This window comes from Molossus molossus, unplaced genomic scaffold, assembly GCF_014108415.1.
Source record: "Molossus molossus isolate mMolMol1 unplaced genomic scaffold, mMolMol1.p scaffold_m16_p_3, whole genome shotgun sequence".
Classification (NCBI taxonomy): domain Eukaryota; kingdom Metazoa; phylum Chordata; class Mammalia; order Chiroptera; family Molossidae; genus Molossus; species Molossus molossus.
Genome location: NW_023425366.1, coordinates 8,282,762 through 8,296,839, shown reverse-complemented (window position 1 = coordinate 8,296,839; position 14,078 = coordinate 8,282,762). Strand labels below are relative to the sequence as shown.

The window sequence follows — 14,078 nt, the reverse complement described above, 5'->3', positions numbered from 1 at the left end:
ATGGGGAAACACAGCGACTTTTCAGTTTAAATGTACTCCTTCCAGAAAGATGTCATACATTTTTTTTTCACACCTGGTATAGTTTTCTACTTTAAATGGATGTTGTGCAATTTGATGGACTGTTTTGACTAATTTAATTGTCCGTTTTGGAACCTCTATTGGTAGATAGAGAGTTAAGGTTCAGCACCCACAAAGGTTGCTTCTCACCGGAGCCAAAAACTACAGCAGGCACAAGAAAAGGACAAAGTTTAACAAAATAGGTGTCGGTCCCTCGCTGCCAGGGTGCATACCCATGGCGGCTCGTCCCCTTACGCGTCTCAGTTCACTTTGGGGCAGAGTTTCTGTTCCCCACCACAAAGTAACGTTTGGAGCTGGCCAGCCCCCCGTCAGCTACCAAGCGGTTTCAACAATGTCTTTCCCAAACTGCCCTGCAGAAAGGGAATCTGAAAATTCAGGGACAAGTGTCTGAGCGAAGCTGTGTCCGAGTCGCCTGTTTCCTTTCATCGCACACAGACGCGGCAGACACAGCTGTAAAAGGCACACGACCGTCCACTAAGACTTTGTTAACTGGTAAACCTGCAGACTGATAGGGACCGATCGGAAGAAGAGGCTGCTAGTCTAGAAGGCCAGGCTGGCCCTCATACCACAGACATTTACCGAGGCCCGACTACGGACGGGGTTGGGAAGGATATAACACGCGTCCTGCCTTCACTGGACTTGTAATCTAACTGCGGGGCCCGAAGGCAGACACTGACTAGTGCAAGCGACAGCACAGGACCCAGTAACTGTCAGGACTCAGTAACTCCTTACTGAGAGGCCGTGATCCTCACAAACACTGCGTGTCAGCACTGTGTACATTACTTTATTTTCTGAACTGTTATCCCCACTCAGTAGGTGGGACTTGACCTCTGACCTTCTCCCCATTCTGGAGAAAGCAAAGAGAGTGGCATCGGTGTGCAGGGGCCTGGAATCGGGAATGTGCCCGACGGCTGGCAGACGCTGGTCTGGGGTGAGGGACCCACTGAGGGGAGGGGAGAGCAGCGAACCCTGGGGCCTGTGTTAGTCTGCTCACCCCTGTACCCCAACATTTGGCACAGCGCCTTGCACACCATGGCTGCTCAGCAAATGTCTTGACAAATGGCCCTCTGGTTTATGGCTGTGGCCTAGACCAAGTAGAGTGGAATCAAGGTGATCAGTGAATGAAAACCATACACCAGACAGCCTCAGGACCCAATGTCAACGTCTCCCAGTCCCCAACTGGTTATTACAGTGAAGGGTTCAAGTGGGGAGTCACCCCACAACCAGACAGGTCTGACAGCGATCGTAGTTACAACCCACTGGGGTGCCTCTCATGGAAGCACTGGGGTGCCACTCCACGTGTCCTACCCTGGCCTGCATGACTGTGGCAGGTCTGGCCTGGCCCCTCTGCAGCCTCAGCTCCTCCTGCCCTCCCTCCTCCACTCCTGCCGCACTGACCGCCTCCTTACTGCTCAGCTCCACCCAAGAACCTGTACTTTTCCGTGCTGCGTTCGGGTCTATGTCCCCCCACACACACACCTTACGACCCCACTCTGCTACCTGGTTACCTATTCGCTTATCTGCTGACTTTACCTACACACACGCCGGGACATGGGCCCAGAAAGGCAGGATTCCGTCTGCCCTCTTCACTTCTGTGTCCCCGGCATTGAGGACAGGGTCCGGCCGGTCGGGACCGCTCACACACGGCAGCTCTGACTGATGGCCGCTTTCCCCGGCTCTCAGATACCTGCTTACACAGAACAGGATTTTGTTCAAGAAACGTTACATGGAAATTGATGAGAAGAGCTTGAAAACGAGGGGCAGAGTGGCCGGAGCCCAGACCAACCTGCTTATAAAAGACGCCTTTGCCCAGAGAGGAGAAAACACACCTTAAAACCTCTGGCCAAGTGTGTGCTTTCTTGGGACACTTTCTACACGCTATGCTTCTGAAACACTGCACGGTCTCAGCAAGAAGAGTCGTGAATTGGCCAAAACAGCCAATTCGCAGGACTTCAAGTCTCTACTCCCAGTCTCGGCCCAGTAAACCGGCGACAAGCATTGTGGACCTCGAAACCAACGGGGTGGCTCTGCTGTACCAGGACCAGGCACAGGCCTCCGTCCGGTGACAGGAGTGAGCTGGGGACACTCCGCAGCCTTATTTTCATTATTTCTTTCCTTCACTGAGCACTTCTAAGGGACTCACTACCATGAAAATGCGTCAAAATAGGCTGAGCCCTCATGGTCCCAGGAGAACACGTGTTGTGGGATCTGACACTGTGCTCTAGAAATTTCTCTTGTGCAGGTGGAGACTTCCAAGGCCACAGAATGATAAGTTCAAAATAATCATAAACGTAAAATCATGATGTCTCGGCTTTTCCTGAAAGAATTCCTGGTGAGATAGTAATTTTATGACTATGCCTTTAGCACCCACTCTGTATAAGGGAGCGGGCTAACACTATGGTGGATCCAAAGGAGAACGAGACGTGGTCCGTGTCTTCAAACTTTGTTTATCGTTCACTGGGCGAGCAATCATGCGCCAGGGTCCAGGTGTTCAGAAGCCAAAGAATAGAGAGATGGGAGAAAATAAAGACCGCTTCGTGGAGGGGAAGACACCCACACTGGTCTTGAAGCCTGGGTGAAACGTCCCCACGCCTCGGTGGTGGAGAGCCTTGGTTTGCAGCCTTTGCCGATTGTTGTGGTGTAAATATTCCCACTGGGGCTGATCTCAAGTTAATGATGTGATGTCACTGAGCACAGAGTTGGAAGGAGGTGCCAGGTCCCGCAAACTGTCTGTGAGTCACCCGCTGAGCTCTGGACCATGAAATCAGCCTGACTTTGTTGCTTTAATGAATGAATTCACCAGTATTAGAAACACCTAAGACAACATTATTCTGTCCTCCCCGCACCTCATCCCGACCTTTCAAGACTGTGTCTGTTCTTCCGGTCTCTGTCCCCCGCTCCTGACTGGCCTGCCCCGTGTCCATATCAGCTCGGCCAGCCTGTGACTCCGGCTGCTCCTCGGAGCATGGCCGCGATGATGTTGGGCCCCTGCTGTCACGAGGCGTGAAGCATGGCACCCGCCCCCTTCCTGGTGTTGACACGTCTGCTCTTGTCCATAATGAAAAGCAGTTAGAGGGCTGCGAGCTAGGCAGGGTGTTCGCTGTTTCTGGAGCAACTGGAAGGGACCGCTGGAGGGACTGCTGGGGAGCTTGGGGGAAGGAGGATGCGAGCCCGCTGAGCCCCAGCATTTGTACTTCCTGTTCCTTTCACTGCCCTTGCAAAAACGCCCCACCAGTGTGTTCTCCTTAAGTCTCCGCACCTTTGACTGGTCTTATCACCCTAAGGACTACATTTGCAAAGCCCGGCCCTGCGATGTCTTCGGTTGCCATCAGATGTCCTCAGTGCATGCCTCAGCTTGTGTCCTGAGGATGCTGTTTAAAAACTCGCCAAAGAACACGTGACGTTGTTGGCCAACTTCCACGTTTGTCCCACTCAGCCCGAGGTGGCCTGTGAGCACAGGTGATCTCGCCGCACATCGGCTCCGCGTACCTTGAGGCCCAGCCGCTCCCCGGGTGCGGTCGCCACACACGTGGCCGCTGCAGGTTCTCATCAGCACGTGCTCCTTTTCGTGCCGCTGGTTTCTCTGTCAGAACTTCTGTGTGTTGTTTCGAGCAGCTCCTGTTCGTGTTCAGGGGTGTCTGAAACCGCCAGCCTCAGGTCATGGTTCCTCTTTTGTTTGTTTGTTGAAGTGATCTCATGTCATGTGCTGTCTGGTTGATGCTGTTTAAAACTCCCCAAGATGTTCTGTTCAGATCACAAAGGCTTCTTTGGGCTGCCAAGAGCCCTCATACGTACGAGCTACGGCACTTTCGCTCGGGAGAAACTGTGGTTGGCAATTCAATCCAGTGAACCACAAAAGAAAGGAAATTCTGGCTTAGAATTGTCACTGTACTCGGGCCCAGGACGAGGTGTGCCAAGGGGCGGCCGTGACCAAGAAGACGACTGCAGTATAAAATCACTCAATGACAGAGCAGAAGGAGGAGGCCTGGCTGCCAGGGTGTCACCAGTCTCTCCGGGTTCCTCCTGAATGGACCACTGAAGAATTCTGCCCAAAGCCCTAGCAACCTGGCTCCATCAATATAACTTTCTGGAACGTCTGCTGAGCACCACTGTGGACACAGACTGGGGAAGCCCAAGAAGCAGAACCTGAAGCCCACGGGACTCTGACCTGAGCGAGAACGTAGACTCCAGTGGAGACTTCCCCAGCCATGTCTGTCATGCGGATCACCTGGCTAAGGGATGGGCGGCAAGGCCAGCGTAAGCTTCCCCAAGACCGTGCCCCTGAACCGACTGACCACGGCCGTGGGCACCGAGTCTGTGGGTCTGGTTCAGGGCCTCGGAATCTGTATTGAACACGTGCCGCAGTCAGGCTGATGGTCAGTGTGGGAAACAGGGTGGGTGGAGCCGGAATGAGGCTCCAGCTCTAGGGTGCCTGTGCCGTGTCATTGCCGGGCAGCCCTGAGGTGGGGCCCTGTGTCGGACCTGCTCGAGGACGGGGATCCGAGAGTGGACTTAATTACGGTCTGACCTTTCTTACATCTGTCCCACCTTGCACTCGACTTCCTGACCAGGACACGGATCTGGACCTCAGTTTCTCTGTCTGTAAGATGGGGACAGTAGCAGTATCTACAGGGAAGGTTTAAATCAGGGAGTATCCACAGGACACTAAATGTTCAAAATAGTAAGTGCTTAGTAAATGTCAGGCCGATCAGTGTTGTTGTCGTCACTGTTAGGACATCGAGCCACTAAGCTGACTTCGGCCCCATGCTGCAGATCGGGGTACTGCCCCTTCCACCGCGCTCAGACCCCAGCTCCTCAGCCCCGGCGGCTGACCTTTGTGCATTGCTTCCCTTTCCTTCCTCTTCACTGCCTGTTTGTCCCAGTTCCACACCCACCAAGGAGTCACCTTCCCCAGGAAGCTCGTCCATCGCTGGACCACTCCTACCTTTAAACATCCTGCCCGGAAACCAGGCTCCCTGAGGCCAGCATTTTACAACACGGGCATTTAAAAGCCCCTGTATGAAGAGAGGGGCGTCGGGATTCTCTGCCTGTTGTCACCCTTGATTTGTTTTTCCCTCACCCCCGGCATCTCTAGACACTGAGGACAGCTTTGACGCTAACTGAAGTTGACAAGGGAGCCTGCCGCCTCCCTTGCTGAGATGGCACAGTTTTGTTTATTTCGCTTCACTTTGGTAACGGTGCCTTCCCGTTGCTGGCTGGGTCTCTGCTCCTTCCCCATCATCTGCTCCTTTCATGTCTTCATTCAGCACACATTGCGCAGGGTGTTAGCTGAGTGAGAATTTTTGCTTCATGAAAATGTTACCAAATACTGACACCATGAAGGGGGAAGCACCAGATGTCTGTCTGCGGGGAAAGCGAAGTGCTGGCGTGGGAGGGGCCGAGCCGCCAGCTCCTCCAGGTTTCCAGCGCTGAGGTTTGGCTCCGTGCGCCCCCTCGGGGCCTCATCGCTGACCCCACATTCCATCGCGCGCACCATTCCGGAGAGACGTCGTCAGCCCCACTGCTGATCTGAGCCTGCAGCCTGGGGTCTGTCCGTTTTCTGTTTCAAGCTGAAAACTCAGACACACTTGCCGGATAAGTTTGACCGAAATGACACATACAAGTGTGTGCCCTCCTGTGATCAACTGCTGTCCTCTGCCTGAGGCGTGGAAACTCTCTCCGGAGCACAGAGCTGTCGGTGATACAGGCCACTCGTGGCTGGAGGGGATGGACAGCTGCCAAACCTCGACCAGAAGTATTTTATGTTTTCGTGCCCAACTGAGGGCAAGGGGTAATAAAACAGTGGTCTCTGATTTTAGCAAGGAATTGGGGGTGGGGACGGGTTCTCCATAACGGTAATACTAAAGATATCAAGACAGTGAGTAGACTTCAGGGGATCGTCGTAAAATGCAGTTTTCCCTTCTCGCCACGTTAAAATCCATGCGTAGTTTATAATCTTTGGGTCCTAATTCGTTATTGCATTCGGGAGTAAATGAGATTCTGCAGATGAAGCTAATGGTAAAATTTGGAGAGAGGATAAAAAGAAATTCTTTCAGAACTAATAGTCATCTAGAATTAAAAATATTAATTCACCAAAGCCCACAAAGCTTAACTTTACTTGGAAGAAGACTCTCACCACTGTGCCCAGACCGAAGACACTTCCAAGGGTTAGAGCGCCGTGGTGTTGAACGAAAGGTCTAAGCTTCACCTGTCTGGTTCTATGCTATGAATTCCAGACCCGTTGAGCTCGGTGGGGAGGGGTGAAAAAGCACACTGAAATGTGGATCAGGGCGGTGGGCAGGATTCTGCCAACTCTGATACTCAGGAAGGTGGGAGTGGGTTCGCTCACCGCCCGTGCATCTTCATTGTCTTCCTCTTCCTTTTCTCATATTACAGAAAGGTTTCTTAGCATTGTTACTGTCGGCATCTATTGAAGACCAAAAGCATGTCATTTCACTGTTGTGAGGTAAAGCTCGGTATTTGTCATGGGCCTGGACCACTGCTGCCTCTTTAAAAATAACCCACAGATCACATGATCAGGGGTGGGGAATCCCAGAGAAACCTCCGTCTTCACCAGGTAACGCATAGTTTGTAGCTGAGATGCTTGCAAAGCAACCCAATTCAACAATTCAGTGACAACTACCCTGATCATTTTTCATTTTTTGCTGTTTTGAGTGCAACCAAATACTAGGGTCAATAAAATTATAACTGCTTATATAATAGATGACTCATTGCCCATCTCACATCATAAAGTTCTGTGTCCCGCATCCAACTTTTTACTTCCCCTCCTTCTTTCCTTACTCCCAGAATTGCTCACATGTTTATTGCCAAGCATAAAGTTTTCTGAAGGAAATTAAAAAAAATAATAATAAGATTTGATATGCTTCCTTTTTATAAGCAAGACTCAAGTTTGGACTCAAATGATATAGGAAGACATTTTTTTATTGTTCCTGACTGTGTCTAGAGGTGACTAAGATCATAATGTTTCCTCTTGCTCTGATATTTATGAGTTTTTTTAGAAGGCAGGTGCAATTTTAATTTTATTTTGTTTGCTTTATTTTTATTTATTATTATTATGCTATAGATTTGCTTTTTTTTCTTTTTAATCTCTTTTTTTATTATAAATGTCTTTTCTTTTTTCCCCTATTATTACTCTTCTCCCTGCCCCCCACCTTCACCATACTGTTGTCTGTGTCTACTGGTTGTACATATATGCATATAAGTTCTTTGGTTTATCTCTTCCTATCCCCCTACCCCCTTCCCTCTGAGATTTGTCAGTCTGTTCCCTACTTCCATGTCTCTGGATCAGTTTAATTTTTTTAATAGGTTTTTTCTTTCCACCCTGTCTTCTAACTCACTGATTCAGTCTTCAGCTTCTTCTAATCTACTACTGAATCCTTCCAAGGTATTTTTTATATTACCTATGTCATTCTTCATTTCCACTTCATTTTTATTCATCGCCTCTACCTCTTCTTTTATGCTGGTGCAGTTCTCATTAAGATGCTTGTAATTCTCACTAAGTTAGGTAGCACCTTTAAAACCATTGCTTTGCATTTTTTATCTGACAAACTGCTTGCCGCCATTTTATGTAGTTCCTTTTCTGGAGATTCTTCCTTTTCTGGAGATTCTTCCTTTTCTTTCACTTGGGGGTTGTTCTTTGTCTCACTATTTTAACAGTCTGGCAGTTCAGGGCCAGGTAAGGTATATTGGGTCATGTAGGCTGGTCAGTGTGTATCAGATAAGGCTGCTATGCCTCCCATTCTTGGTGTGGTGGCCTCATTGTGGGACACAGTAGAGTAGTCTCCTTGATCTTCTGAGCTGGGTGCTCTAGGAATGGCCCTTGTGTGGGTTGTGTGTGCTCTCCTGTTGAATGTGGGTGAGGTGTGTGTGCTCTCCTGTTGAATGTGGGTAGGGTGTGTGTGCTCTCCTGTTGAATGTGGGTGGGTGTGTGTGCTCTCCTGTTGAATGTGGGTGGGGTGTGTGTGCTCTCCTGTTGAATGTGGGTGGGGTGTGTGTGCTCTCCTGTTGAATGTGGGTGTGTGTGTGTGCTCTCCTGTTGAATGTGGGTGGGGTGTGTGTGCTCTCCTGTTGAATGTGGGTGGGGTGTGTGTGCTCTCCTGTTGAATGTGGGTGGGGTGTGTGTGCTCTCCTGTTGAATGTGGGTAGGGTGTGTGTGCTCTCCTGTTGAATGTGGGTGTGTGTGTGCTCTCCTGTTGAATGTGGGTGGGGTGTGTGTGCTCTCCTGTTGAATGTGGGTGGGGTGTGTGTACTCTCCTGTTGAATGTGGGTGGGGTGTGTGTGCGCTCCTGTTGAATGTGGGTGGGGTGTGTGTGCTCTCCTGTTGAATGTGGGTGGGTGTGTGTGCTTCTCCTGTTGAATCTGGGTCTTGATTGCTGTTGTCCATTTGTGGGTGGGCTCAGCCCTCAGGGCTGTTAATTGTGAGTCACAACCCCTACCCTGTCGACCCTGTCTTGCCAACTGTTATATTGGTATTGACAGTTCAAAACAAAATAATTCCAGACCAAACTAAAAAAATCCCCTCCAAAAAAATCAGCATCAATAACAATAACAGCAATCACCTCAACAAAAAGATTAAAAGGCACACAAACAAAAAGCACACTCAGACACACACAGGAAGAATACTAGCAGGTGTGAGATCAAACAAATTAGAAGAGGTTGAAAAGAGAAAAATAAATAAATAAGTAAGTAAATAAGTAAGTCAGTCAAGGCAACACCAGACCAAACCAAAAAGAACCTGAAAAAAAAAAAATCAACAGCAGCAATGATGAAAGCACCAGCCTCAACTAAAAGATTAAAAGTCAAACAAACTGAAGACACACATACACACCCATCTGTACTCACACACTAAGAAGAAAACTAGAAGGCATGAGACCAAAAGAATGGGAAGAGGGAGAAAAATATATGTATATGAAAGTAAAGAAGTCAAGGCAAAAACCAGACCAAACTAAAAAGCACCTGAAAAAAATGTCAGCATCCACAATGATAAAAGCACCAACTCAGCAAAAAGATTAAAAGACGAACAAACAGAAAACACACACACACACACACAGAGAGAGAGAGAGAGAGAGAGAGAGAGAGAGAGAGAATACTATAAGTCATGAGACCAAAGAGTTAGGAGAGAGAGAAAAGAAGAAAAACAAATATGAAAGCAAAGAAGGCAGATACCAGAAATAAAGTAAGAATTAAGAAAATAAAAATAAATAATAAAAGGTAGAAAATAATGACTGAAATAATAGTAATTTGAGAAAGTAATAATGCTAAATTGAATAAGATATAGAATAGGAAAGTATACAATGGGGAAGGAAAAGAAGAAGAAGAAATTTGAATTAAAAATAAAAATTAAAAACACACACACACTGCAAAACAACAAAAAAAACCCTTGGCTCTGCTATTTATGGAGCTCACTGGATTTTGCTCCGATGTTGTTGGATCTGCCCCTTGGGTGTGGGTCCCTGTCCTCTTGGGCAGTTCTCTGGTGCAGGCCAATGTGGATCACTGTCCTGGCCCTGGGACTCCTGGCTGACGCCCTGCGGCGCGGGATCCCAGGTAGCCCAGTGGGCGGGGCTTCCCTAGCCAGAGGCTGGGTTGCCTTCAGGGCTAGCCACTTGTATGCATTAGTTCTGGGCGGCTTTCTGCTGGGCTCTGCAGGGTATCAGGTCCGGTCAGGGTGGTTACACAGATTTGCGTTGGTGGTGGCTTCTAGGAGGGGCAGGCAGTTTCTTCCTCTCCTTCCAAGGCCTCAGCTCTGCCTGGGTTGCTGTCACCCCCTGGTCCCTCCCCCAAACAGGGGAGAATATAAAATAAAAGGAGAAAAAAGAAGAAAACAAGGCCCTGCTTGGCTCTTTAATCTTTCAGCACAGCCGGCTCTTGCTGGACAGGGCTTCTGCCCAGTCTCCTATCCAGCCAGAGGTCCGAATCCCGAGTGCCACGAGGCCCTGCTGCTGGGGTGTCGATTTCCAGGCCGGCGCTTTTCCACGGGTGGGGGAAGGGCCGTCTTCTCTTTGCTCAAGGTGGGGAGGAACTCCCCTCTTTCCTGGCACTCTGGTTCGCCCCGCAAAGTTCTTTCAGGGAATACCTGGCCCCTCACACTTCCTGACCCCTCCCCAGGTGTGCCATTCTGCTTTGTGGGTTCTCCGGCTCCCACAGTCGGGAGCTTTCCAGGCTGGTGGTGTAACCACACACTGGCGTTTAGTCTGGGACAGTGCTGCAGCCTCTGGTGGGCCGAGCCACCTCTGACGCCCACTGTCTGACGCTGCGTGGGCTCCCCATCCCTTCGGGTGGGCCAAGCCACCTCTGACGCCCACTGTCTGACGCTGCGTGGGCTCCCCATCCCTTCTCTGCTGCTCTTGTTTGAGAATCTCTGTGTGGGCCCAAGTCCCCGCTCCCAGGCATTTGGGGATCTCTGTGTGGGCCCGAGTCCCCGCTCCCAGGCATTTGGGGATCTCTGTGTGGGCCCCAGTCCCCGCTCCCAGGCATTTGGGGATCTCTGTGTGGGCCCGAGTCCCCGCTCCCAGGCATTTGGGGATCTCTGTGTGGCCGAGTCCCTGCGTCACTGCCCCTTCCCTCCGTCTTCCCAGTTCGCTCACCCACTTGGCGTCTCCTGCCCCCTCTCCACGCTCCTTGCTGGCAGTGTTTCCAATCAGCTATTTCAGGTGGTTTTTCAAGGTGTAAGTTCTGCAGTTTAGCCTCAAGTCCGGTCCTGTGCTAGGAGCGAGCAGACAGAACTTCCTTAGGCGTCAGCCATCTGGTCTCCCAATTTTCATTTTAAAAGACAGAAGGAAAAGAGGTGGGCGACTATTGTGAGGCTGGCCCATGTCACCTTTCGTCACTGGAAAGTGAGATGGTAACAGGACCACATCAGACCTCTTTACAGGGATGACTAACGGTTTTCTTCTCTTTCTGTTCCAGCCATACCAGCTGACCTCGACAGAGCATCGCAGAGTCTACCAAGAGTTCATCCACGCCCAGGGACAAGTAAGAATTGTAGTCCTCTTTCTGCCCTCAGCAATATTGTCTATGCTTTTCTGTGATTCAGGCTACTGTCTTGTCCCTGTTTTATTTGGGATATAGTTACGGGATGGATGAGTGATTGAAACTGCACAGGTAAACTAAAGGTTCTTTCTCAGAGTGTCTTTTTCAACTTTTCTGCAAGGCTGCTTCTTTATTTCTCTAATTGGCTTGTCCTTAGAAGGTAAGTAAGGCCAAGGTAATCAGAAGGGGAAGAGAATGAAATAATTTATGTAGACTGACCATTAGGAATCTGTCTCTTTTGTACAAATCCTATATTGTATTGTCATTGTTATTTTGAAATATTTCTTTACCTGGCCATCATGTTGACAGGTAAACTCGTACCTTCAACCAAATTGTTCTTATGCTCCAAAATCCTGCCTTGATGCCTTTGCCCATTCTCTCTTGTCCCTTGACAGTCTCCCCTTCCTCCCCAAGATTGAACTCAAGCATCATCCTCTAGGCCCAAAGACCTGTTCTGCCTCCTGCTTCCACGGAACTTGGTCCATTGCTGCATGACAGCATTTACCTCGTGACATTCTAGTGCCCATGTTAATACCTTGCACAGAACTCAAGAGTTGGGTGGGATTGCTGAATGAATTAATTCTGTTGAGCTTTAAGGCCAAGGCCATGTTTTATGCTTCTTCTAAATCCCTCGCATGAACTAAAAATGTTCTGATCACATAGTAGGTCCCTGTAATTAAACCCTAGGGGTGGATTTTTGCATGACTTGAAGTAAATGCTGGAGTCCACTTTTTACAACAAAGGAAGAGAAGATGAAGCACCCAAATGAATTGAAGCCATTGCTGTTCCATGGGTAATTCTGGGTGTCATGAAACCATAATTGGGATTTTATGACTCAACTGCAGAGTACATTTCTAATAGAAGATATAAACATCATTTCCTTGGATGTGACCCCAACGGGTGGTTGGTGCTGTCACCCAGTTGTCAGTCATGCCAGACCACAAACTCTGTACAACCCCCATGCTAGAGCATCGGACAAGTTGCTCTGCTCCCTGGTGAACGTGAGGGGTTGAAAATGGGTGGCTGTTGGTTATGTTTGGGTTATCCCGGTTAGATTACTCTGCATTCTTCACGCAGCAAGCAGAAAGAGTTATCGTTATTTTCTGTAAGGAAATGAGGAGGCATCGTGAAGCATGATTTACTGCATCCCCCACTGGACCCCTCCTCACGCGCAAACGTAATACACCGCCCTTCAGGTTGCCCCAAAGCGGTAGTGTGCCCCCCAGATCCATTGTCTTCGTCCTGGGGTCTGAGGAGCCTAAGCTATGAGCCTCGTTGAAGTACAGCCTGTGGTATGGTGGAAGTGGCGAAGAAATTTCTGCCAGTCATTTGGCACGTGTTAATTTTCTGTCTTTGTGATGAGCAAGAATACTGGCTCGTGATCCTTCATGTGTGGTGTATCACAGACACTGATCTCCCCGCACAAGGAAGAATCGTGTCCTTCTTATCAAAGTTTTTTGCCCTCTGTCCCAGAACTGATGGCTAAAGGAACCCTGTCGCTAGGTGTGTCCGTATCAGTGGGCACCTCCCACAGGGCATGCACCTGGACACAGGGCTGCCTTTACTATTCGAGCACCTCACTGAGATGCAACAGCCCCCGTGTTCCCATCACCTCGCTGTGTCTCTGTGTCTCTGTCACTGTTCACAGAGCACGTTCTTAAGAAATATTTTCTGGAAAGAATGTGCTATTTTTAAAAGTCCCATGAGGACTTGCCAGCCCACACACATGGGTGGCTCTGCATACGTCACCTGTCAAGGCATTGGTGTGAGCAAAACACAGAGTTAGGATAAGAAGGAACTTGGGGGAGTCTACAGTTTAAAGAGACACACAGGCATCTTTGTCATGCTTTCAGAGGGTCATGGGACAAACCACAAAGGAAGCTGCTTTGTGTGGTGGGGAGAGTGATAAGGATGGCTAGAATCTTCTAGAGAAAAGCAAAACATTTTTCGTGTTTCTGAAGATGGCGGATGGTTGCACGTTCTTTGTGTTTTCCAATAATTTTATTTCTCAGTCATAGTTGATTATTGGGAGAGGCATTTGATGATCATTTGGGCCAAATACATGACTTATTAAACATATATAAAGGGAGAGCATTTTAGATCACGGCACGTCTTTCTGGGGGGGCTTCTCCCTCTCACTATGTAAAGCGGCTCCTTTTCAGTGTGTTCATTACATATCACTTTGGAAGTGCGCATGTGCTCAGTATCCAAGTAAAATGAATCTTTAACTGGAGAAAAACTAAAGTTTCATTGACTGGCATTTGAAGCATGCACTAGTCCAAGATTTCATGCAAACAGACACTGTGAACATAAACATCAATGGCCGAGGTCAGAGTTAGGTTGTGAAAAGATTCCCACAGATGCCACGTTAGACAGGCCCAGCAAAGGAACTGCTTGCTTTGTACCAGGGCGCAGGCAGCCCCCTCACAATCGGGAGAACAGTTAGGAAAACTGCTGAGAAACAAGAATGTAATAGAGCAGCCGTCAGCGTGCTTGTTCGGGTCCTTATGTTCCTTATTGTTCTTTCCCAGCTCAACTCCTGTCCTCGCCTCCTTGTTTTTCTTCCCTACCTCCCATTTTTCTTTCTTTTTTTTTTTTTTTTTGGTTTTTGTTTTTTGAATCCTCACCCGAGGATATTTTTCAATCTATCTTCAGATAGAGTGGGAGGGAGGGTGGGAGAGAGAGAAACATCGATATGAGAGGGACACTGATTGGCTCCCTCCTGCACAACTTGCACCAGGGCCGGGGATGAACCACTACTAAGGTACGTGTCCTTGACCGGAATCGAACCCGCAACCCACGGGTCCACAGGCTGATGCTGTAACCACTGAGCCAAACTGGACTGGGCTCGCATTTTTCCCTGTTCCAAGCTTTTCTACAGTCTGCTTCCCCGTCCTTCTTCCTGCCGGCCCCTGATCCCGTGATACTTCTACCTGATCACCTTCAGT

General features: G+C 49.1%; 1 protein-coding gene across 1 annotated transcript in view; it reads left to right on the top strand.

Annotated features, from left to right (window-relative positions):
* Positions 1-14,078, top strand: part of GHR (growth hormone receptor) — a 229,859-nt gene that overhangs the window by 162,216 nt on the left and 53,565 nt on the right. The window contains exon 3 of the mRNA XM_036280505.1: positions 11,008-11,073. Within this exon, the coding sequence (XP_036136398.1) occupies positions 11,008-11,073 (66 nt within the window). The remainder of the gene's footprint in view (positions 1-11,007; positions 11,074-14,078) is intronic.